This window comes from Aethalodelphis obliquidens, unplaced genomic scaffold (genome assembly GCF_003676395.1).
Source record: "Aethalodelphis obliquidens isolate GAN/ISIS:26980383/991018 unplaced genomic scaffold, ASM367639v1 scaffold1, whole genome shotgun sequence".
Taxonomy (NCBI): domain Eukaryota; kingdom Metazoa; phylum Chordata; class Mammalia; order Artiodactyla; family Delphinidae; genus Aethalodelphis; species Aethalodelphis obliquidens.
The window spans coordinates 81445898-81468876 of record NW_020837945.1 but is presented as its reverse complement, the minus strand read 5'-3'; the positions used below and the strand labels follow the sequence as shown (position 1 = coordinate 81468876).

Sequence of the window (22979 nt, the reverse complement as noted above, 5' to 3'; positions counted from 1 at the left end):
AATGGCAGTTGCCAGCACCAGTGTCCCCGTGGTAGAAGGAACTCTCAAAAATGGCTGCTGTCAGTGTCTTTGTCCCCAGGGTGAGCTCTACTTGCTCCCTGCCTCTCCAGGAGACTTTCCAAGTTCAGCAGGTAGGTCTGACCCAGGCTACTTTCAAATTACTGCTTCTGCACGGGGTCCCAGAGCATGTGAGATTTTGTGTGCACCCTTTAAGAGTAGCGTCTCTCTGGATCTCCCAAAAGTAAGCCCCACTAGCCTTCAAAGCCAAATGTTCTGGGGGCTCATCTTTGTAGTGCACCCCTGTGTTGGGGAGCCTGACGTGGGGCTCAGACACTTGCTCCTTGGGGAGAACCTCTGCAGTTGTAATTATCTTCCCATTTGTAGGTTACCCCCCCAGGGGTGTGGGTCTTGACAATATTGCAACTCCACCCTTCCTACCCATCTTTTTCTGGTTCCTTATTAGTTGTAGATCTTTTCTGCTAGTCTTCTGGGTTTTCTCATTGATAGCTGCTCTGTAAATGGTTGTAATTTTGCTGTGCCCATGAGAGAAGGTGAGCTCACGGTCTTCCTACTCCTTCTTGGCCCAGCCCTATGATGTTTTCTTTTTTTTTAATATATAAATTTATTTGTTTTTGGTTGCGTTGGGTCTTCATTGCTGTGTGTGGGCTTTCTCTAGTTGCAGTGAGCTGGGCGCTACTCTTCGTTTGCAGTGCGCAGGCTTCTCATTGCGGTGGCTTCTCTTGTTGTGGAGCACGGGCTCTAGGCGTGCAGGCTTCAGTAGTTGTGGCGCGCAGGCTCAGTAATTGTGGCACACAGGCTTAGTTACTCTGTGGCATGTGGGATCTTCCCGGACCAGGGCTCGAACCCGTGTCCCCTGCATTGGCAGGCAGATTCTTAACCACTGCGCCACCAGTAAGTCCTCTTTCTTGATGTTTAATGAGAAATTGTAAGAAGGAACATTGAAGGCTGCTAACCAGAAGCCATTTTTGACTTTAAAGTCCCTTCTTATACATCAGTTAGAATCAAAGACTTTGTTGTGTTCAAACTTTTATTTTACAGATGAGGAGACAGGCCTCCAGGAGGCTGTGATATGCACAAGGTTATTTAGCTAGTGTACAGGCAACCAGGGAGAAAAGGTCTGGGCCTGGGCTTTCTTATTCTCCTGATGAGAAAGTGAGACTGATAGAGATCTGGTACAGGGAAAGAGGCACCCATCCCTGCCTTCAGGCCTGCCCTAGGGCAAAGCTGAGCTATGCCCTGGTTAAGTTCCCTTCACAGCCCCTTGCTCTGTTTGCTGAGCAAGGCCTCCCATGCTGACAGCCAGTTACTGGGGTTTTGAAGGTGCCGGATGCAGGAGGTGGAGCTGTATTCCACAATGAGTTTTCACAGCCGAGGGAAAGCAAGTCCCAGCGATAAGGGATGACTGGAGGAACTGAGTAAAGGGAGAACTAGACAACTGTCTTCAAACATTAGGGGCGTTGTCCTAAGTAACATGTAGCAGATTCAGTGTGTGGTGGTTGTGGGGTGAGCGGATTTCAGATCAGTGGAAGGAAGATCTAGGAGGCTGGACTGTGTGACGACAGAACTGTCTGCCTTAGGAGCCGCGTTTCTCCTCGCCGGGGGAGGGGGTGGTGGCCAGACTTTGGAGAGAGTTTAGAGGACATTATTCCATATTAGGAAAGTGGACCAAATGACCTCGAAAATCCTTTCCCAATACTGCTGTTCTGTGAACTTAAGAGTTGAGAAAAGGTTTTGCCAGGTTCAGTGAGGGTGACTGGAAGCAGTTTTGTAGCTATCGAGAATCAGGGACATTCAGGAGTCACAGAAGTCGGGAATCTTTCATATTAGGAATTGTTGCAATTACAGATAAACTGATACAGGGATCCGTTTGAGTTTGGTTTTTCATTCAGAGTTTGCCCTGATCACTAGAGCTTACTGGACGCAAAAGGGAATATTCTTCACTGTTTATTGTCAGCCACATCTGAGATTAGGTTAGCTCTTAAAATGGGAACAAACCAAGTACCTTGGATCCCTGCTTTTACGAGAGAACGCAGGAGAATCGAGGTCAAGTTAGAATATAGTTGTTCCATGAGGTTTCTCCTCATGTTGGCTGTTTCTGTGAGAGCAAGAGCTATTAAGAGCACTCATGGCTTCTAGAGAGACAGTGACTTATGTGGCTGATGTGAGCTAGAATAGAAAATTAACATGCATATGGGGTAAGTCTCATTTTAATTCACCAGCACCTTAAGGGGAATGTAGAGAGAAATAAAAGGTGGCAACAGCTGACAGTAAACATCAGGAGATTTGCTAGCAGTGGTATTAGACATTAGCGGTAGCAGGTCAAAGATATTTCCGTTAGGCTTTAAGACAGTGAAAGATTTGGATGCGTGTACAATTTAGGCTGGTCTCTGAATTTCTACAGTTGTGGGCTTCCCTCATCGTCGTTCACATGGGGATGCCTGTTGCCCATGTCCTTCCCCAGGGATACAGGAATAAGACTAGGCCAAATGCTTTCATACTCCGTAAGTCCTCATCCTATCTCTGTCTGCTCAGTCACCGAGTCATTCACATCCTAGCTGATGCCAGGTTATCAATTTTCCCCTGCTTCCCTTAGAAGTCCAGTGTTTTCTTCTACCCTTGCTACCTGTCAAGATGACTTCTGTCTAGGGCTAATCATTTCCTCTCTTTTGTTGAAACCCCTCCAAATTTCTATTCTATCGATCCTTTTTCTCATGTTTTTAAGTTCTCTATGCTGGAATCGTCTTCCAATTTGCAAACAACCTCTTCCTTTCCATAGCTCCATGTTGGAGAAAACGAGATTGTCTTAAGGCAAATTTGGAGGGAAACTAACCAGGATAGAAGGGATGTCCAGGCCTACTCACCACATCTCCTGACATACTTACAACTGGGCTTCTGGGGAGGGGTGAAGGAAGTACCTCTTCCCTTAAATTGTCAGGCATATTATCCTCTTCCTTCCCCCCACATAAAAGTAAGCTCCTTCCCTGGCCAGGCTTAAAGTTTCTTAAGATAGGGGATGGCCTTACCTAGTTACTGTGCAGTATCCAGCTCTCTAGTTCTGTGGTTCTCAAACCTCAGTGTACATCAGAATCACCCAGAGGGCTCACTGATGGAGACTGCTCAGGGGCCCACCCTCCACCCTTAGAATTTCTGTCCCAAGGTGGACCCTGAGAACCTGCATATCTAACATGTTCCCAGGTGATACTGGTGCTGCTGGTCTGAGGAGCACTGTCTGAGCACCACTGACCTAGTTTAGCTTCTCTCCCAAAGACCTGCCTGGAGAAGCCAGCCTCCTCAGTGTAGCTTCCCAGACCTGACGGTATATGCCACCCATTTCCCTGAAGTCCCCTCAGAGGTGGAATTCAGCTGACACTTTGGGATGGGTGATACTTAGTAAAATAAGAGACCAAGACACCAGGATCTTGTTAGCTGGATATATTTCTTTTTGTTTGTTTTTGTTTTTGTCACAGAACACTGTTTGCAGTAGAGGAAACTGGCATTGCAGTCTGGTGGTAAAATGGCTTGTTCACATAAACCAGTACATGTTCATCCTTTAGCGCAAAAAGCCCTAATGGCGCGTACCCTATTGAAATTCAGGACATCTCCAATATTCTCTCTCTGTTTTTCTTTGTCACTTTTTTTTTTTAAATAAACATTTTCAAGGTTTGTCCAAAAGAAGGCCATATAGGTTCTTGGCTAGCGGAAGACAATTCAGAACGGCTGTTGCACACTTGGACTGTTACCTTCTCCAGGCTGGCAGCTGATATCTTATTTTTTTCCAACTCATTTTTATTAAAAAAATAAAAAAATGCTCCAACTATCAGTTTTACAAAATCTCTAAGGGAAACACAAGAGCAAGGTGCTGAGGTAAAAAACACCTGAGGTAGCTTTTTTTTGTGTGTTTTTCTCGTTAAAAAAATCTGTAAATTTAACGCCCTGGGCCAACGACCTCGTGTAAATTGCTATGTTCCTCCATATTTTTTTTTAAAAGAAAGAAATAATTTTGCTGAATATTGATGGCTTATACACCAAAATGTAAAAAGACAAAATACATTCTTTCTTTGTGGAATTTTTCTTTGTTTGGTTGGTTGGTTTGATGGGTTACTGTTTTTCCTCTTCCAAAATGCTAGGACAAGTACCATTGACTCTTGTTCTTTTGAGTAACCAAGTGTAAGTTGAGGCTGGTTTGTGTGTTTCGCTTTTGTTCCTTTGTGTGATGTGATACTCAGAGCACTGCTTTGCCTGGGGGGTGCGTAGATATGGGAATTGAGACAGAGGGATGAGGGAATTAACAAGAATGGGGATGGAGAGGATGGGGAGGGAGAGAGGGGGTAGGGGAGAGATAAACAGAGAGAGACAGAGAATTATATAGCAGTATGCAAAAACCAGTTTAAAACCTGTGAAGCAAAGAGAAATGGGTGTGTGAGCTAGACAGGGATGAAGAGAGACAGAGTTTCCTCTTCAGAGAGACGGTATCCCTTCTGTTGACATACACAGGTGATCCAGAACTGCTGTGAGTGTCCTTTCGACGAGATTTCCCTCCGGGTGAATTTTGTGTGGGTGGCCTTGAAGCTCCTTACTAAACCGTTAGAACTCCCAAAGCACGACTTTATTCTTTAAAGTCTAGAAAAGCCTGCTTTCTCTTTAAAAAGAAAAAAGAATAACTGATTAAAAATTGGAGTTAGTTGAGTTATCTGATATATTATTTCTAAAATATATTAACGCCGCAGGCACCCTGTGTAACCCACAGGCCACATATCTTAACATCTTTCCCTTCTAATATGTACATACATGTACAGAGACAATTTTCCGCAAAAAGAAAAGGGTGTGAATTTTGCTTTGATTTGAACGCATTCACCTATGTTAGTTCAACTAGAAGGGATAGCGTGGTGGGGTTAGGAGAGACCCGAGTGGATGGTGAAGTGGATGGCTGGGAAGCCTGCAGAGGCCCTGGGGGAGCTGGGAGGCCGGGCCCCGGCACGGCTGCCCTCCCGCCTCCTCCCTGGCCCCCCGGATTCTCAGGGCCTCTGCAGAGCCCCTGGCGCCTCCGCAGACTTCTCATTCCTCAGGATGGTCTTTGGTTTGCTCCCGATCTGGCTGGCTGTGTTTGGTCTCATTCTGTCAGGTGTTGGAAGGGCTACATTCATCCGTTGTTTGCTGGTGCCTGTGGGAGCCTCACTTGCTGCGTTGTGAGGCAACTCCCTGAGGATATTTCTGCTCCTGCTGCTTCACCTGTTGTACAATTTCCCTGATCTTGCGCTGTGCAGTCTGCAGCAAGGGAGAGGAGGGGGACAGGGGAGAAAAGGAACCCAGTTCTGAGGACAAGCAGTGGGGTGTGGGGAAGCAGGGCTGGGACTTGGGGGAAGGAGGCGGTAAACTCAGAAAAGTGTCATCTACCTACTGAGGCCCTGACTCCAGGCCTTTTCTGCCTGGAAGTAAAGTGGCAGAGTTCCCCACCCCCCACCCTGCTGAGGCTGCTGGGTGGAGGGTAAGAGGGTGGGACCCCAGGAAGCAGAACCAGGGCATTAGTGACTAGGGAACCTGTAGAGGTCAGACGGCATCCTCCCTCCCAGCTAACACATGCTCCAACGTCCAACGCTTCGCCTCCTCCCTGCCTTCCTAGAGTTACTGCAGAGACAGTGGTGTATGGCAAGGGAAGATGGACGGTCAATGGGATGGGGAGAAAGTGAGAAACGGGCCAGACACTCTACCCTGAACAAGTGGAGAAAACACATGAACCCAAACCTGTCCCCTCACCCACCCTGCTGCTCCCACTGCAGGGAGAACCCTGCAGACTGAACGCCTACAGGAGCCCAGACATTGAGACCCACGCCCGGAACACTGGAAGAGCTGGGATGAGAGAGCCCCAGGCATGGTCTCAAAGGGTGCTGGTGGGGTGCAGGGCACAGCAGCGTGGCAGGTCCTGGCAAAGGCACGGCACTGAGAGCGCAGGCTGACGCTCAGACAAACCTGCAGTGTTGGCTTAGACTGCCTCTGCTCCTTTGGGACAGTGACTGGACTGCTCTATCCCCAAACCCAACCCCCTCCCCCAACAACAAAAAAGCATCAAAAAGAACCAGGTCACGTGATTCTGAGTCACTAGCCCTTCTGACTGGAAGAGAAGCAGCTGTGTGGGGCCCTGAGTCCTAATGGGGGTTGTCACAGTGAAGCAGAGGAGAGGAAAGAGAAACAAGGGTCTCCTGACATGAGCGTTTAACCCATAATAGTGGAATTCTGGCACCTAGGCTGGTCCTCAGGGCCCAAGGGTGGCCCTTGCCTGATATATGGCTCCCAGCAGGGGAAGGCTGTGACTGAGGCCTGAGCGGGAGGACGAGGGAACAGGAGAGCCCGCAGTTCAGCATTTCAGAGGCTTGAACTGTGCTGGCTTGACTCCAAAGCTCTATACCCTTCCTCAGGCTCCTCCAGCAGGCCTGGGAGAGCAGTGGTGAGCCAAGGAACAGTTGCCCCTGTCCTGTTCCATCTGTGCATGGGGGTCAGGGTGGGGGTGTGTGTGCACGGCCTGGGGCCACCGGACAGGTCACCAAGAACTTAGAGACTTGCAAAGAGATTAGCAGGAGAGACTGGACCCTCACAGCACAGGTACCTGGCTGGCAAAGAAATGCCCGATAATTCGGACAATCACTTCCTCATTTTCATCTGGCGTTTGGTCACGAGGCACAATGACTTCTGCACTGGTTAAGTTCTGCAGTTCATTCACCTGTGAAGGGAGAAACCAAAAAAATTCCTGTGACTTGCTTCACTGCAGTGGTCGGGAACCGGAACCCAGAATATCTGCAAGGTATGTCTGTATACTCTGGGCGGGACTCTTCTCCTTATCGTCTTCCTGCTGCTATGTGTGTGGGTTTACAGGGCAGGAGGCAGCCTCCCTGTCTTCATTTCCCAGCACATAGCCTAGATGCAGTGTTCCTGGACCCAGGACCCTGGTGTTTCGGTGTCTGGCTCAGCACTGTGGATTTGGGGCCCTCAGCTCTGGATGATGCTAATTACATTTTTGTCCTTGAAGAGTCAGTGGGGGTCTGAGGGAAGTCAGGCCAGGAGACAAAGCCAGCTCAGAGCACACTTACGGTTTTGCCACCCTTGCCGATCACACGGCCAGCTGTAGAGGAGGGCACTCGGATGTGGGCTTCCAGCTTCACCTCCTCTTTGGGGTTAAAGAAGTTTTCTTCTTTCAGTTTCCCAAAGATCCGCCCCTGGGCCTGAGAGAGCAAGACACGTCAACCTGCTTTAGCAGCACTGCTACAGGAACCAGTGAGTCCAGGCAACGGTACAGCCCCAGCCCCATGCTCCCCGGGGTCTGCTCAGCTCGCTCAGACCCAGTGGGTGCATGCCTGCCACACCCAAGGAGTGTACGTTGCAGACATGCACAGACACTCCCGTGTCTTCAGGTTTGCACATGGATCGCACAGGAAGCTTTCTGTGTATCGGGTCAGGGTGGAACTACATGTCTTATTTCTGTATCCTGAGCAACTATAAATGTTTGGTTGAATGAATTTGTTCAGGGAATTCTTAACTTCCTCCCACCATGATACGTTCAGGCCTCCGGTTATTAAAGGATGGAGGCAAGGGTGGTGTTGATGGGATTTGCTCTTTGATGTTTAACTCCAGAGCCAGTGTAGCCAAAAGCTTTTTGTTCTTTTTAAAAGAACTTAAAAAAAAAAAATTATTTATTTATTTATTGGCTGCACCGCATGTCATGTGGGATCTTAGTTCCCCAACCAGGGATCAAACCCGTGCCCCCCTGCAGTGGAAGTGCAGAGTCTTAACAACTGGATCGCCGGGGAAGTCCCTAAAAGAACTTGTAAAAAAACTGAGATATAGCTTACGTAACTTAAAATTCAGCACTTTAAAGTGTACACTCCAGTGGTTTTTAGTATATTCATTAGGTTGTGCAACCACCACTGCTATCCAGAACATTTTCATCCCATTCCCCCAAATAAAACCCCATACCTGTTAGCAGACAGTCCCAATTCCTCCCTTCCGCTAGTCCCTGGCAACCACTAAACTACCCTTCTGTCTCTGGATTTGCTTTTTCTGGATGTTTCACATAAACGAAATATATATTATGTGGTCAATTGTGTCTGCCTTCTTTCACTTGGTGTAATGTTTTCTAGGTTCATCCATAATATAGCATGCATCAGAATCTCACTCTTTCCATGGCTGAATGATATCCTAATATGTGGATATACCACATTTTGTTTATCCATTCATGAGTTGAAGGATTATTGTTCTTGAACATTTACACGTGTTAATTTTTTTCTCACATTTTAAATATTTTTAATACAAATTATATTTTTACAAATAAATGTTTCTGACTTTTAGAAAACTCAAGTTATAATTTTCCTAGGGGTGAAAAGGCAATAACAAAACAATGCAGGGGAAGGGAGACAAGATGGTGGAATAGAAGGACTTGAGCTCACCACCTCTCACGAAAACACCAAAATCACAACTAACTGTTGAACAACCATTGACAAAAAAACTGGAAGCTATCAAAAAAGATATTCTACATCCAAAGACAAAGAAGAAGCCACAATGAGATGGCAGGAGGGGTGCTTTCACGATATAATCAAATCCCATACCCACCAGGTGGGTGACCCACAAACTGGAAGCTAATTATATTGTAGAGGTTCTCCCACAGGAGTGAGAGTTCTGAGCCCCATGCCAGGCTCCTCAGCCTGGGGGTCTGGCATCTGGAGGAGGAGCCTCCAGAGCATTTGGCTTTGAAGGCCAGTGGGGCTTGAGTGCAAGAGCTCTGCAAGACTAGAGGAAACAGAGACTCCATTCTTGGAGGGTGCATACAAGGTTTCATGTGAACTGGGACCCAGGACAAAGCAGTGACTCCACAGGAGCCTGGGCCAGACCTACCTGTGGGTCTTGGAGGGTCTCCTGGGGAGGCAGGGGTTGGCTGTGGCCCACTGCAGTGGCAAGGACACTGGTGGCGGGGGCCCCACGGAATACTTCTCAGCGTGAGTATGCCTCCTCCCTGAGGTCGCCATCTTGGTACTGAAACCTGGCCCCACCCAACAGCCTGCAGGCTCCAGTGCTTGCAGGCCTCAGGCCAAACAACCAACAAGGTGGGAATACAGACCCACCCACTGACAGCTGCCTAAAGTCATCCTGAGCCCACAGCCACCTCTCGACACACCCCTTGACACGGCTGTGCCCACCAGAGGGACAAGACCCAGCTCCACCCTCCCACGGGCAGGCACAAGTCCGTCCCACCAGGAAGCCTGCACAAGCCCCTGGACCAACCTCAGCCAGGGGTTAAGGCAGACACCAGAAGCAAGAACTACAATCTGGCAGCCTGCAGAACGGAGACCACAAACACAGAAAGTCAGACAAAATGAGACAGCAGAGAAATATGTTCCAGACAAAGGAACAAGATAAAATCTCAGAAGAACAACTAAGTGAATTAGAGATAGGCAATCCCCCTGAAAAAAGAATTCAGAATAATGATAGTAAAGATAATCCAAGATCTTGGAAAAAGAATGGAGGCACAGACCAAGAAGATACAAGAAATATTTAACAAAGAGCTAAAAGATTTAAAGAACAAACAGATGAACAATACAATAACTGAAATGAAAAATACACTAGAAAGAATCAAAGGCAGAACAGATGAGGCAGAAGAATAAATAAGTGAGCTGGGAGACAGACTGGTTGAAATCACTGCCACAGAACAGAATAAAGAAAAAAGAAAAGAAATGAGGACAATTTAAGAGACCTCTGGGGCAACATTAAATGCTCCAACATTTGCATTACAGGGGTTCCAGAAGGAGAAGAGAGAAATGGCCCTAGAAAATATTTGAAAAGATAATAGCCAAAAACTTCCCTAACATGGGAAAGGAAACACTCACTGAAGTCCAGGAAGCACAGAGAATCCCATACAGGATAAACCCAAGGAGGAACATGCTGAGACATATTAATCAAACTGACAAAAATTAAAAACAAAGGGAAAATATTAAAAGCAACAAGAGAAAAGCAACAAATAACATACAAGGGAATCCCCAGAAGGTTATCAACTGATTTTTCAGCAGAAACTCTGCAGGCCAGAAGGGAGTGGCACCATATATTTAAAGTGATAAAAGGGGAAAAAACTACAACCAAGAATACTCTACCCACCAAGGCTCTTGTTCAGATTCAACAGAGAAAGCAAAAGCTTTACAGACAAGCACAAGCTAAGAGAATTCAGCACCACCAAACCAGCTTTACAACAAATGCTAAAGGAACTTCTCTAGGTGGAAAAGAAAAGCCCACAGCTAGAAACAGGAAAATTACGAATGGAAAAGCTCACCGGTAAAAGGCAAACATACAGTAAAGGTAGGAAATCATCCACACACAAATGTGATATCAAAACCAGCAATCCTGAGGAGAGTACAAATGCAGGATATTGGAAATGCATTTGAAATGAAGAGACCAGCAACTTTAAACAATCACACACACACACACACACACACACACACACAGACTGCTATATCAAAACCTTGTGGTAACCACAAACCAAAAATCTACAACAGGAGCACACACACACAAAAGAGCAATTCCAAACACAACATTAAGATAGTCATCAAATCACAAGAAAAAAAAGAGGAAGGGAAGAAAAAAGACCTACAAATACAAAACAATTAGCAAAATGGCAATAAGAACATACATATTGATAATTACCTTAAATGTAAATGGATTAAATGTTCCAACCAAAAGATAAATATATACACACACACACAATTGAATATTACTCATCCATATAAAAGAATGAAATAATACCACTACAGCAACATGGATGGACCTAGAGATTATCATACTAACGGAAGTCAGTCAGACAGAGAAAAAGGAATATCATGATATCACTTATATGTGGAATCTAAATGATACAAATGAACTTATTTACGAAACAGACACAGACTTTGAAAACAAACTTACGGTTACCAAAGGGGAAACGTGGGGGGGAGGGATAAATTAGTAGGAGTTTGGGATTAACATATACACACTACTATATATAAAATAGTCAACAAGGACCTACTGTATAGCATAAGGAACTGTACTCAATATTGTGTACTAACCTATATGGGAAAAAAATCTGAAAAAGAATGGATATATGTATATGTATAACTGAATCACTTTGCTGTACACCTAAAACCGACACAACGTTGTAAGTGCACTATACTCCAATATAAAATAAAAATTGAAACAGTGCACCGCCCCCCACCCCCAACACTTCCAACAAACTGTGCTATTTTCCCTCACACCCATGTTTATGCCCCATCTTCAAAACCACGACCAATGGGATCAGAGATGCCATCTTAACTGGGCATTGACAGAGAGTCCACTTTTCCAGGGGAAAGAAGGGAAAGGAGGGCTCCACACAGAGGGAGCAGCCTGGAGGTGGGGAAGACAGGGTGGGTGGGACTATAGAAGGAAGGGAAATGGAGGTTGGGCCTCCAAAGAAGAGCCTGAACCTGGCTCTGGGGCAGCTGCGCCTGCTAAAGGCCCTCAGCCTTCCCTAACAGGCTGCCCTGTATCCAGGGCTACAGGGCTGAGGGGGTTCTTGGCACTGACCTTGAACTGGGCTTCAGGTGGGCCGGTGATGATGACCATCCTTTCACTGACGTCTGGGCCTTCTGCTGGGGCAATCTGCAGTTCACAAAGCAAGAGGGAAATGCTACTGCTTGGCTCTGTTCCCCGAGCTCCTCCTCCTTGTCTAAGAGGATGGCACACCCACTAGCAAGAGATTATAAGACTCACACCTTTGTACCTGGTGCTTTGTCTGACCCTGCTGCTTCCACTCTGGGTCTTAGGAGATTATGACCGTAGTGCCCAGTATCAAATTTGGGTCTCTGGCCACCCAGGAATAGTTGGAAACAAGTTAGTACTTACTGCCTGTCCCTGCCCCCACCAGCAGTGTGACCAGCCTCCTTTCACCAAGGAGCTCCACTAGCCCACCGAGGGCCCAGAAGCGAGGAAGGGCTGGTCCACAGAGGAGTTAAGTTGGAGTCAGCCTGCAGAAAGGGCCGTTAGTGACAGGTGTGACTAGGACCAGCTCCTCTGTAGCACACGAAATCAACCGATGGCACCAGAGCAAGCACGAGAACACCCTGGTTCCAGTGCGCGCTCTACAAACCCCTCCTCTCCCCACAGATGAAACATGGCAGTTGAACCTGGCAAGCTCAAAACCTCCTAGCGCTCACTCTGTGACTCTGACGTCTTTTGTAACAGAACTCAAGATGGAACAACCGAACATCTTTTTGTTAGATCCTCTTTACATATTTTTTTCCCCGCATACCCTGCCTTATTTCAAAAACCTTTTAAGGTAGCTTTAAAAATAAATACAATGTAGCATAATTAAAGTTAAATTTATTTATTTTTTTGGCCATGCCACGTGGCTTGTGGGATCTTAGTTCCCTAATCAGGGAACTTGTGCCCCCTGCAACGGAAGCGCGGAGTCCTAACCACTGGACCACCAGGGAATTCCCATAAAGTTACTTTTAAATGATCTAAAAGTACACCAGGCACTTAGGGATGAGCCAGGAGTGAGGTTAGTACACAAATGCACCTCATAAAGTCCTACACACCACCCAGAGACCCCAACCCCGAGACTGAGCTGTTCAGCTGAACATGATTCACCACTGACGGGGCATGTCTGAAGTTATCATCTCTGAACCACTGTGTCTCAGTCTTGGCTCCCGCAAGAAGACCTCCACCTCCACAGGGTTTTAGTTTTCTCTCAGTACATGTCCTAAGCCAGGCTGCACCTGCAGGCCTCAGGGTCCTGTGTCGCTGTCCCAGCTTCACCATGAAGACAGACCCAAGGCCTGTGCTGACCTTGTCCATGAGACCTTCAAAGATCTGGCCCTGACTACTTGGTGGCACGAGGATGAACGTGAGACACTGGTCACCGACCACTGAGCTTCCTGGGGGGGGTCTTCCCTTGGCTGTGGGCTGACCACCTGCCAGCCTTCAACTGCAGGGCAGCAGCTTCAGCCAAAAAACAGACGTGTCCCGGGGACTGAGAGCCTCCAGCAGGCTGCATACAGACTGGCCCTTAAGATCCCTGGTGGGAACCCTCATCTCTACTTCTACATCCATAGGTGGCACTAAATCTGCTCCTTATTTCCAAGAGTAAATGAGAGTGACAGGAGCACGGACACAGTGGTTCCCAGCTCTTATCCACCCAAATCAAGAAGGGCTGAAAGGCTCATTCATAATTCACGTTGACCCCATCAGTTCTCACAGTTGCCTTGTTCTGATCCTGAAAGAAAGCCCCCCGTCTCTCCACTACCTAGTATTCACAGCCCAGCCCAGAACTCTTGAGAGCCGCACGTGTGCTCCTGCAGTTCTGGAATAGCACTCCCCAGGCCAACTCCCTGAGAGGACCTGGAATGAGGACTCCACTTTATGACTGAAGCAAATGGGATGCAGAAAGATGAGGTGACCACCAAGATCACGGGTGAGCAGGGCTGAAACAAGGATCAGGAATTGTGTGTGGCATTCTGAAGGCTGTTGGCCAGATGATGTGCAGGAAAGGCAGGCGACAGGGGCTCAGCTCCCACCTGTAACTGAAACACCTCTTGCGTGCACCGCCCGATCCCAACTCAGCCCACCCCCTTCCAGCACTCTGCTCCCACGTGTCAGTGTAAAGCTCTCCCCCCGCCCCAGCAGCATCAAATGTGCCTCTAGTTGGGGCCCCTGAAGACTGGTAGAGCAGGATTGGGGGTGGTTCTCTGGAATTAGTGAGATCATCACCCTTAGAGACAAATGCTGTCAGAGAACCGTCAAGATAAAGGAAATCTAGCAAAAACCAGATTGATTTTAAAAAGTAGGATATGTCTCTTGCCAATCTTTGGTTTCCCTGGCTTCCTCTCTTTTTCTCTACTACTCTGGAGAGAGCCAGAGCCCATTCTGTCCCCGGCTGTCTTTGCCCATCACAGAAGTCATGCCACCACTCAACTCTGCTGGGACAGAGAGGGACTATGGGGATGCTGTGGGGGAAGCCCAAGGGGTTGATCCTTCTCTACTCTCCCAAAGTCTTGCTGGAATGACTCTGGTATAGCACTCAGGTTGAAAAAACATTGGACCAAAAATAGGATAGCCCGGTCCAACCTCAGCCCTCACATTCTTTAGCTTTGCGGCCACTGACATGTCAATGAAACACTGGGCCCTAGTTCCTTATGGGCAATGGTAAGTGGAGAGTTATTGCTGCGATTAGTCCTGGGAAGTGCCCTGTAGCCTACAAGTCGGCAGAACTGCTATCTAAGAGCCAGTCCTGCCACCTGCGTGCCTTGGCCATCTCCCGTTCCCTCTCTCAGTCTCCCTTTTCTCAGGGGAAAAAGAGAGGATTTGATGAAATGATCCCTCAAGTCCCTTTTAGTTGAAATTGTCTCATTCTGTCCCTTGCGCTGCATCGCACCTCAGACCACAGGACCGGACACTGAGAATGGCCCTCAGGGTGCAGCCAGCCCAGTGGTCGTCCATACCTTACCTGTCCCACACAGAGGGTGGGCCCAGCACAGCCAGTCAGTACCTGGGCTGGGGTCTCACCTGCAACAAGCCTGCCGGGTGCAAAGGCCCCGGGTGCTCCACCACCGTCTGCCCCCACCTCGGGCTCTCCTCCAATCTGCGGGCTTTGCAGGTGAGATAAACGAGCACCGAGAGGGGAAATGATTTACCTACATAAAATTCTTTCATGGTATCACTGCAATCCTTGTTCTGCACTACTCAGAATGTTTTGTTTTTGTTTTTTCTCCAGCACACTTGCTGTGGGAGAAATTCCAGCTCTTCTTAGGGAGAAAGTGTAAGCATTCTTTCTCTCCAAGTCATGAGACTTCTTGTTCGGAATTCCGGGTTGTCCCATGGCAGCAAATTATTTTACGTAACAACGGGAACTCTTGTTTCCGACAGCGTTTCACGAGGCTTGGGACGTGCTCAGCATTCTGCCCGTGAGTCAGCGCTGATAGCTGGGCTTGGAGCGGGACCAGGGTCGAATAATCCTCCCCTTTCAGCTTCTCTGCCGACTCTTCCCATTGTGCTCCAGGAGACAGGCGGTGGGAATGTAACTGCAGCTGTGTCTGCACTCGGGTGAATCAGGGGCCCTCCTTCCTGACCTCTCTCCTCAACCGGGAGGCCGCGGCTCAGGTTATGTCACCGGCTTTTGTTTATCTGCGGCTTCATCACTGCCTTTCAAAGAGTTTTCCATTCAAGCTCTTTGTTTCAAAGTTCAAAGGTTTCTGAAATGGAGACTAACTAAAGCATCAAAGCACTGACAACTGCTGAATATAAATTATCGCTCTCCTTAGGCTCACTCCCTTCACTTGGGAGAATCCTCAGCCTTTGCTTTATCTTGAGGACTATGGTAGCCCAAAGAGGACCAGGTTGGCTTACGTATTACTAGTATTTTTTCCTAATTCATTTGTTAGTGGAACAAAAAAGGAGTGAGAGAGGTAAAGATGAGTGCACATGGGAATAGTCCGGAAGGCAGGCTTTCCAGGTCCTGGAGGATTTTATGGATGGTGTAAGAATTGCCCGGGACGGACAGAAGGAACAAGGGACATGGGGTGGCGATGGGGGTGGAAGAGGGTGGGACAGGGGCAGCTGTCAAGAGCGGCTTTACCTTGATGGAGGCCCCGGCGAATCTGGCCAGCTGTTTAATGTGCGCCCCTTTCTTCCCGATGATAGCACCCACAGCCTGGGTTGGGATGAAGAGATTCACAATCTCCTGCTCTGGATACTGGAAGGACAGGACAAGACAAGACAGACGACATCATTCCTACTGGGGCTGCTCCTTCAGGCACTCAGCAGTAACGGAGCAATGGCCGGATGCTGCATGGGCTTCTTCTGGGGCCTAGGGCGCTGCAAGGGGGGAAGCTGGAGGGATGAACTTGAACAGGATCCACACCAACTACACAACCACTAGAGTGCAAACTCCTCCTGGGCAGCTCTGAATTTGCTGGACACAGCAAGCTGTCTGTCCACGGGCCTTCTGTCAAGTTCAAATGTGATGTGTATTTCTCCTGTGTCTTCATCCAAGGAATCAGTAGCTATTAAGCACACCTGGCCTGAGGCACTTTGTTAGCAGGAATGGAGAGCTGCCCTCCCACCTAGTGGGCAGGAGCGGCATTTTCACTGGAGGGGGACTGGGTTCAAAACGAGAGTGTAATTAAACCTGCCCTGAACAGGCTGCGAGGGGACGGCCCAGAGACACAGGCAAGCCCGCCAGGGGCCCTTGCTGTTCTTGTCTGTAGGGGTCTGTGGGCATGACACGGCCCACTTGCTAGACTTTATTAAAGAACTTCGGAGGCTCTGTTCTTTAGCCCAACACCACCTCCTAATCTGACCTGCTGATTGCTCCTCTGCACCAGTTTCCGGCCACCTGTGGGATCTGTGAGCACCAGCAGGATGCTGAAGGGCCACTCAGTGCCCTTGAGTGCCGGGCGGTCTGGTGTGCTGATGCCCTGCAATGTGTCACTCCCAGGACAGCCTGGAACCAGGGGACCCGGCACGCACACCGTGAGCATGCACTGGTCAGTCTGCCAAGGACTGAGCGGCACCGGCCACAGGAGAGGGACGAGTGGCAGATGGGGCTGAACTGTGGGCACTTACTGAGTGATGATGCGGGAACGGGCCGAACTGGTGAGGGGGGTACAAGCTGGAGAAGTATCCGGAGTGGGTCTGCAGCAGGAGAGAAACCGTCAGTCAGCAGGGCCCATAGGGCCGCTCACCAAACCCAGGGAGGCAAGATTCCCACACACAACACAGGCTCCCGGCACCACCACCGGGCCGCGCTGTCCTAAAGGCACACCTGTGCCTCTGCAGCTCGGATCTCTGCTTCCTTCCCTCACGGAGCACTGGCTGGGCTGGATATTCATCATTTCCAAGCTGAGTCATGGTCTAGGCTTCCCAGGAACCCACCGGAGGAGGGCACATGCTCACGCACTTTTTAACCTGCCCTCAGGCAGAGAGGAAGCGCCAGTGGTTTCTACTCTGAGGAATTATGAACCACAGATTAAAGAAACAGAGAGTGCCAGGACAAATCCAAGAGTTACTCTAAACAAGCAAAGTGTTCCTGGGAAGTCAGGTCAGTGAGCGCCCAGAGAATCTCAGAAGGAATGGAGAGACTGAGAATAGAGAAATTGAAAACGAAACTGAGGAGAGAAAATGAATGAATAAATACGTATTGTGGAGGGGGAGGGGGAAGCAGGGGACAGGAAGGCAGATGTGGTAGAAGAAAACAGAGCTATTAGGAAAGTAGCGTTAATTTTTAAAGTAGCTGCTTTTTATTGAATACCTACTGTGTCCTAGGCATTGTGGTAGATACTTTATCCATAAACTCTTTTTAAAAAAAATAAATTTATTTTTGGCTGTGCCACGCAGCATGTGGGATCCTTAGTTCCCCGACCAGGGATCGAACCCATGCCACCTACAGTGAAAGCGTGGAGTCCTAACCACTCGACCACCAGGGAATTCCCCATAAGCTCTCTTAATCCTCACAATAGTCCTGCAAGACAGGAATACATCTGCATTTATATATTTTATGGGCAGGACATTAAGTAGAGTCAGCAATGTCTAGTTCACTGTGCGTTACACATAAGGCCAAGTAAATGCTGACATGCCTATTACAGGAAGGGAGGTGGACAGTTCTGGGCACCATGGAACCAATCCCTGAGGGGCCATCTAGCAGTGGTCAGACACCAGTTGGAGGCTTGAAGTTAGGGGACCTAGCTTTCATTTGAGGGTCCTTGAACAAATCTCCTGGTATCCTCTGTCTCCTGAATGTCCAGTTGGATTCTGAGTTCCAGAGCATAACTTTGCCTTTGGACTCATTAGGGACAAAAATGAAACTATTCCTCTTTTTGAGTTTGGATAGTGGACTTCAGGGGAAAAGAGATGTGAACATGGTGGGGAACTTCCTCCAAGCGTGCTCTGAGTGTCCACAGCACCTGCAGGGGACAGAGCTTTGCCAAAGGAAGGGAACGATCCTGTAATGCAAGCCTCTGCTCTCACGACTTGGAAAGAGGCTGCAGTGACACCTCAAGGCCACAAGAGGGGGCTATGAGATCAGCGTTCTTCTGGCAGACGTCCACTTTCGAAAGGAAGCTGAGTGAAGACGTTTGGCTCACTTGGGCCTGCCTCTTTCTTGAAGAGCATCAGCTCCAGACTCTTCTCAGTGCAGGTTCCTTTCCTGGGCCACGGCGGGTCAGGGAGAATTCCTGCAGCTTTTCTGCTCAGACAAAGCTCTACCTTGGGGAAAGGATGCTTCTGCCCTCCTCTCGCCTGGAGAGCTTTTCCTTCAGCTCTCGGCAGAAATAATTCTTTTGAATTGTGATTTGGCCTCAAAATAGACAAACCACAAGTGTAGCTACCTCCATTCTGGGTTCAAATACTCCCAATATAAACACTATATCAAATTTAGATCTACCACTTGGGTGAGGGGAGGCGATGAACTATAAAAGGATAAAAAGAAAGAATTCCCCAGTCCTCTTTTTATTCATGAGTTACAGCTGGAAAACTGTTGTGGAGAAAGAACCCCAAAACTCGGCAATCAGGAACTTGTTTCTAGCTGAGGCTGTCATTAGTCTTTGTGTATATAAGTTGGTTTTTGGAGTCAGAAGACCCAGAAGACTTGAGTCTGAATCACTAGTTCTATACAACTTGGAATAATTTATTCAGCTTTTCTGAACCTCATCCACAAGTGGATTAAAATAATATCCAGAGCTTACAATACTGTTGTGGGAGTTCATTCAATTGTTTACTCATTCATCCAAAAGATATTTGAGCAAAGCACTGCTCTAGGTGCTGGGGACACAGCTACTGAGACAAAAAAGGTCAGTCACTGCCACCACAGAACTTAGGTTCTACTGGAGAGGCAGACAAGCATGTGAAAGAAACGAACAGGAGGCTATGAGGATGGGTAGCTGCTGAGATGAGTGGGATGGCAACTTCAGCTGGAGGGTCTGGGAAGCCTCTTGGAGGAGGTGACCTCTGAGTTGGGACCCACGGAGGAGATGGAGCCCCATGCAAGGCACTAGGGAAGAGACATTCTAAGCAGGGTTCTGAGAGGTGCAGAGCTAGGAAAGGGGTTGGTCTGTTTGGAAAACAGAAAAGAGGCCAGTATGGTGAAAGCAACTGAGAGAACAGCCTGATGGCATGGGGAGGCAGGTAGTGTGAGATCACGCAGGGAGGGCTCCGTGGGCCTTGATTTGGACGTGGATTTGACCCAAAGTACAATGGATGCCCCTGAAGGACGTTACGTGGCATTCAATGAGGTCACAGGAATGGAGAATCCATCATCAGGCACCGTATGGCTTGAACTACTGAGTGTTAAGTGCGTACTTATTTATCACTTATCAGAGCACACTTTCCATTCCCCCCACCCCCATGCTTACATGGAGTCCACAACCTCAACTGGAAGAGAAGCTTAGTCATAATGACCAAAAAGTAACCTGTCATGACTTAAATAAATGTTCTCTTTAATGGGAAAGCAGGCTGTAGCCAGCTGACAAACTGGGGCCCCAGAGTGGGGTGGGCGGGATGGAACCACAACCCTAAAATGGCAACTGGGCTTTTACTGTCTCAGTTTGAGGGTCCCCACATATTTTATGAGGGAGAAGCTACTTTACTTTTGAGTGTTTCAAAAGAATTATGATTTGGGATATGGGGGGGGAGAAGAGGTTATGGTGAAGGTGCCCCTGCCAGGTATGCTCCCCCAAAAGAAGAGGCAGCAAGGGTGCAGGGGGTCACTATTATCCACTGGTTCATTTCAAATTCCGTTTGAGGGCAACTAGTGTCTGTGTTTCCTCTGTGCTTGACTACGCTGGGGGTAGTAGAGGCGTATATATCAAACATACTCATGAACATTTAGAATGGAATTCAATTTTAAGTTGGCCCTGCTCTTTCTGGAAGAACTGCAGGGTCCTCAGTTCCTAGCTGTTGTGTATGACCATTTGATGTATCATTTAGGTGATATTCTGAATCATGAAGAAATCAGGGAGCAGAAAGAGAGAGGGGTGTTGAAGGGGTAGTAAAGAGAGCAAGGGTCAGGCATACAAATTAGGTTCAAAAATATAACTAGCCGTAGTGTGATGACAGAGTTCTGTTATAAAGACGGCAGGTGCTCTCCCTGGGAACCAGGGATACGGACATGGGAGGAAGGGAGTGGACTTGGTCAGAGTCATGGGCAGAGCTATTCAAGATTCAGAAGGTGCACCATTCTATCCCAGCTTGTCCAGTGCCTCCTTCCAGCCCCTGCCTATCACCCCTGTGAGCTCTCAGAGGACCACCTCAGAAGCTGAGGCGGACCAGGAATTGGTAAGCTAGCAAGAGGTGGAGCCAAGGTTTGGGCACAGATCTCTGTGTCTGACTCTGCGTCCCAAGATCTTAACCCAACACTGCCCTCCTCTGGAACATTCCAAATTTATTAGTTCAGGTGGGGCCCATGGTGTAGTTATGATAAGGCTCCCCTAAGGATTCTAATATGCCCTCTGCTGAGTTTAAGTACATGAATGGACAATTAAAACTCACTGGACATATACAGTGAATCAGCAGCATGGAAGAGGGGAGCAAAGCTGAGCAAGGCAAGAAAATGATCTCAGTGAATTAATTCAGGAAAGAGGGAGAGCTTTTCTAAAAAGTCTGCTTTATTTCTCAGTGAGATTCAAGAGGGCAGTGCTTTAATATGTGAGTAGACTGCTATGAGGGAAGCCAATCAGAGAACTAGATCGATCTTAGAAATTAAAAACATGACTTGTGGAGTAAAAACTCCATAGAAGTCATACAAATAGCAGCATGGACACTCTTGAAAAGCCAATCAGTGCACAAGAAGATTAACTCACGCAAAACAAGAGGAAGGACTCAGACAAGACGAGTAGAGTGGGAAGATCTACTCTCTTTCCATAAAGTGGAAACTCCAGGAGGAAATGGAGTGGAGGGAAGAGAGGCAATGCTAAAATTAATTACAGACGCAGAAGGTTTTCCTGAACCAATGAAAAACTTGAATGTTCAGATTAAAGGGCTCAGAGTCAGATTTCTGATTTCCAAGGGTATCAGTAAAATACTACAAAAGGCAAAAAACTTAGACAAAAGAAAAAAAAAAAGTTACCTACTAAAGTAAGAGAAATCAGACTGGTAGCAACAATGTTTTCAGAGTTCTAAAGGAACTAAGACCCTAGAATTTTTAGATACCTAGTTGAACTTTCATTCACATATGAAGTGGGGCGGGGGAGGCATTTTCAGGTATAGAAAAGCTTAGAAATTATACTACTTACATAATTATTCCTGAAAAAAAAGTTGTTTGAGGAACTACTCCAGAAAAACAAAGAAACGAAAACAAATAACTCAAAAAATAAGAGGATATGGAATTCAAGAAACCATCTGTAGTGAGCAAAGAGACCAGTAAGAAAAGTTTAGTTAATTCTAAATAACTGTGAAATATGAGACTGTGTATTGACTTAGAAAGAAAATTTAATAATTTGTACGAAAATTCCAGGTTATTTATAGAGTAATATAATAAAAATACATTAAACAAAAATCTGTTAGAAATAAAGAATTTGAAAAATCATAATCATAGTGGGAGAACAGTAAACTGCTCTCAAAATGTAGTAAGTCATAGAGATAAAAATAATAAAATAGAGGATACAAGCTTTTAATCAACCAATTAAAAGCTTGATTTTACAGCCATATACACAACTTTGAGTCCATCAGAGAAGGTACATCTTTCCAAGTGCCCATGATTTCCAAAATTTGATCATGCATGAGCAAGACCACAAGAATCAGAGATGTTCCAATAACATTCTTTGAGTACAAAATGTACAGGAAACAATTATAGGATAACAAAAAAGAAACCCTTAACTACTTAAAAATTAAAAGAAAAATCCCTAGTAAATTTGATCAAGAAAAAGAACGGAAAGGAAATATATGATGTTAGGAATTAAAAGAGAGAGAGATTCGCAAGTTCGCAGCTTTAAAAGGCAACAGTTTGCTCTGCACAGCTTTGTGTCACTAAGTATGAAAAGAGAGATGAATACTTTCATAGGAAAATATAAGAAATTGAAAAGGTTATAAATGATCAATCTTTCTCCAAACAAAAGGTACTAGGCCCAGAATTTTTATGGATGGATTGTATCAAATCTTCAAGGAACAGAAAATTCCTACATATTAATTTTCCCAAGTATAGTATAAGTTGACCATCTTTCCAATTCAACCTTTGAGGAAAAAAAAGATTGCTGAAACTGTCAAAGACGCTATAAAACTATAGTAACTGCAGTGTAGACAAAAAGATGAATGGAACAGAATAGAGCCCAGGAATATGACTCAGTGGGAATTAAGCGAACAACAAAGCTGCCCTTTCAAATTGAGCGATGAAATGGTACATTTCTCAGTAAGTGACTTTCGGAAAACTGGCTATTTGGAAAAAAAATAACGTTAGATCCCTATCTCAAAGTACAAGTTAAGATAAATTCCCTGTGAATAATAAACTATGATCCCCCAGAAGCAACAACTCAAAATTACTGTAAGAAAACTTGGGAGAATATTTTATAGTCTTAGATGGCAGAAGGCTTTTTCTTAGCATAACAACAAAGGCCAGAAGTCCATAAAGGAAAACATCATTGATTTAACTATCTTAATTCTTAAAATTTCTGCGTAAGTTCTGCTGAAGGGAAATGTGAAAATTTAAAATACATTCCCCTTCGATGCAATAATTGCAGTCTTAGAATTTACTTTTAGATATAGTCACACATTTATGTATAAGGATATTCCTTTTGACACTATTTGTAGGAGAGAAAGCCTAGAGACAACCCAAATGTAGAAAAATAGTATGCTCAGTAGAAAAATTATAGTAAATTTCATACAATGGAATACTACATAGCCATCAAAGAGAATTAGTTCTAAATATGGAAAGGATGCCCACAGTAAGTAAAAAATGGAAACAAACAAATAAAAAACACAGTAATTCATTG

General features: G+C 46.6%; 1 protein-coding gene across 6 annotated transcripts in view; it reads right to left on the bottom strand.

The window, feature by feature from the left end:
* Positions 1 to 3653: 3653 nt before the first annotated feature.
* The window catches only part of IGF2BP2 (insulin like growth factor 2 mRNA binding protein 2), a 160261-nt gene continuing 140935 nt past the window's right edge, over positions 3654 to 22979 (bottom strand). For 3 of the 6 annotated variants that reach the window (XM_027109634.1, XM_027109651.1, XM_027109659.1), the window contains 6 exons: positions 16627 to 16695; positions 15638 to 15754; positions 11590 to 11664; positions 7104 to 7235; positions 6623 to 6736; positions 3654 to 5286 (listed from right to left, as the gene is read on the bottom strand). In XM_027109634.1, the coding sequence (XP_026965435.1) occupies positions 5194 to 5286; positions 6623 to 6736; positions 7104 to 7235; positions 11590 to 11664; positions 15638 to 15754; positions 16627 to 16695 (600 nt within the window). In that variant the 3' untranslated portion in view covers positions 3654 to 5193. The remainder of the gene's footprint in view (positions 5287 to 6622; positions 6737 to 7103; positions 7236 to 11589; positions 11665 to 15637; positions 15755 to 16626; positions 16696 to 22979) is intronic. The other 3 variants (XM_027109643.1, XM_027109668.1, XM_027109674.1) reach the window with 2 other exon arrangements.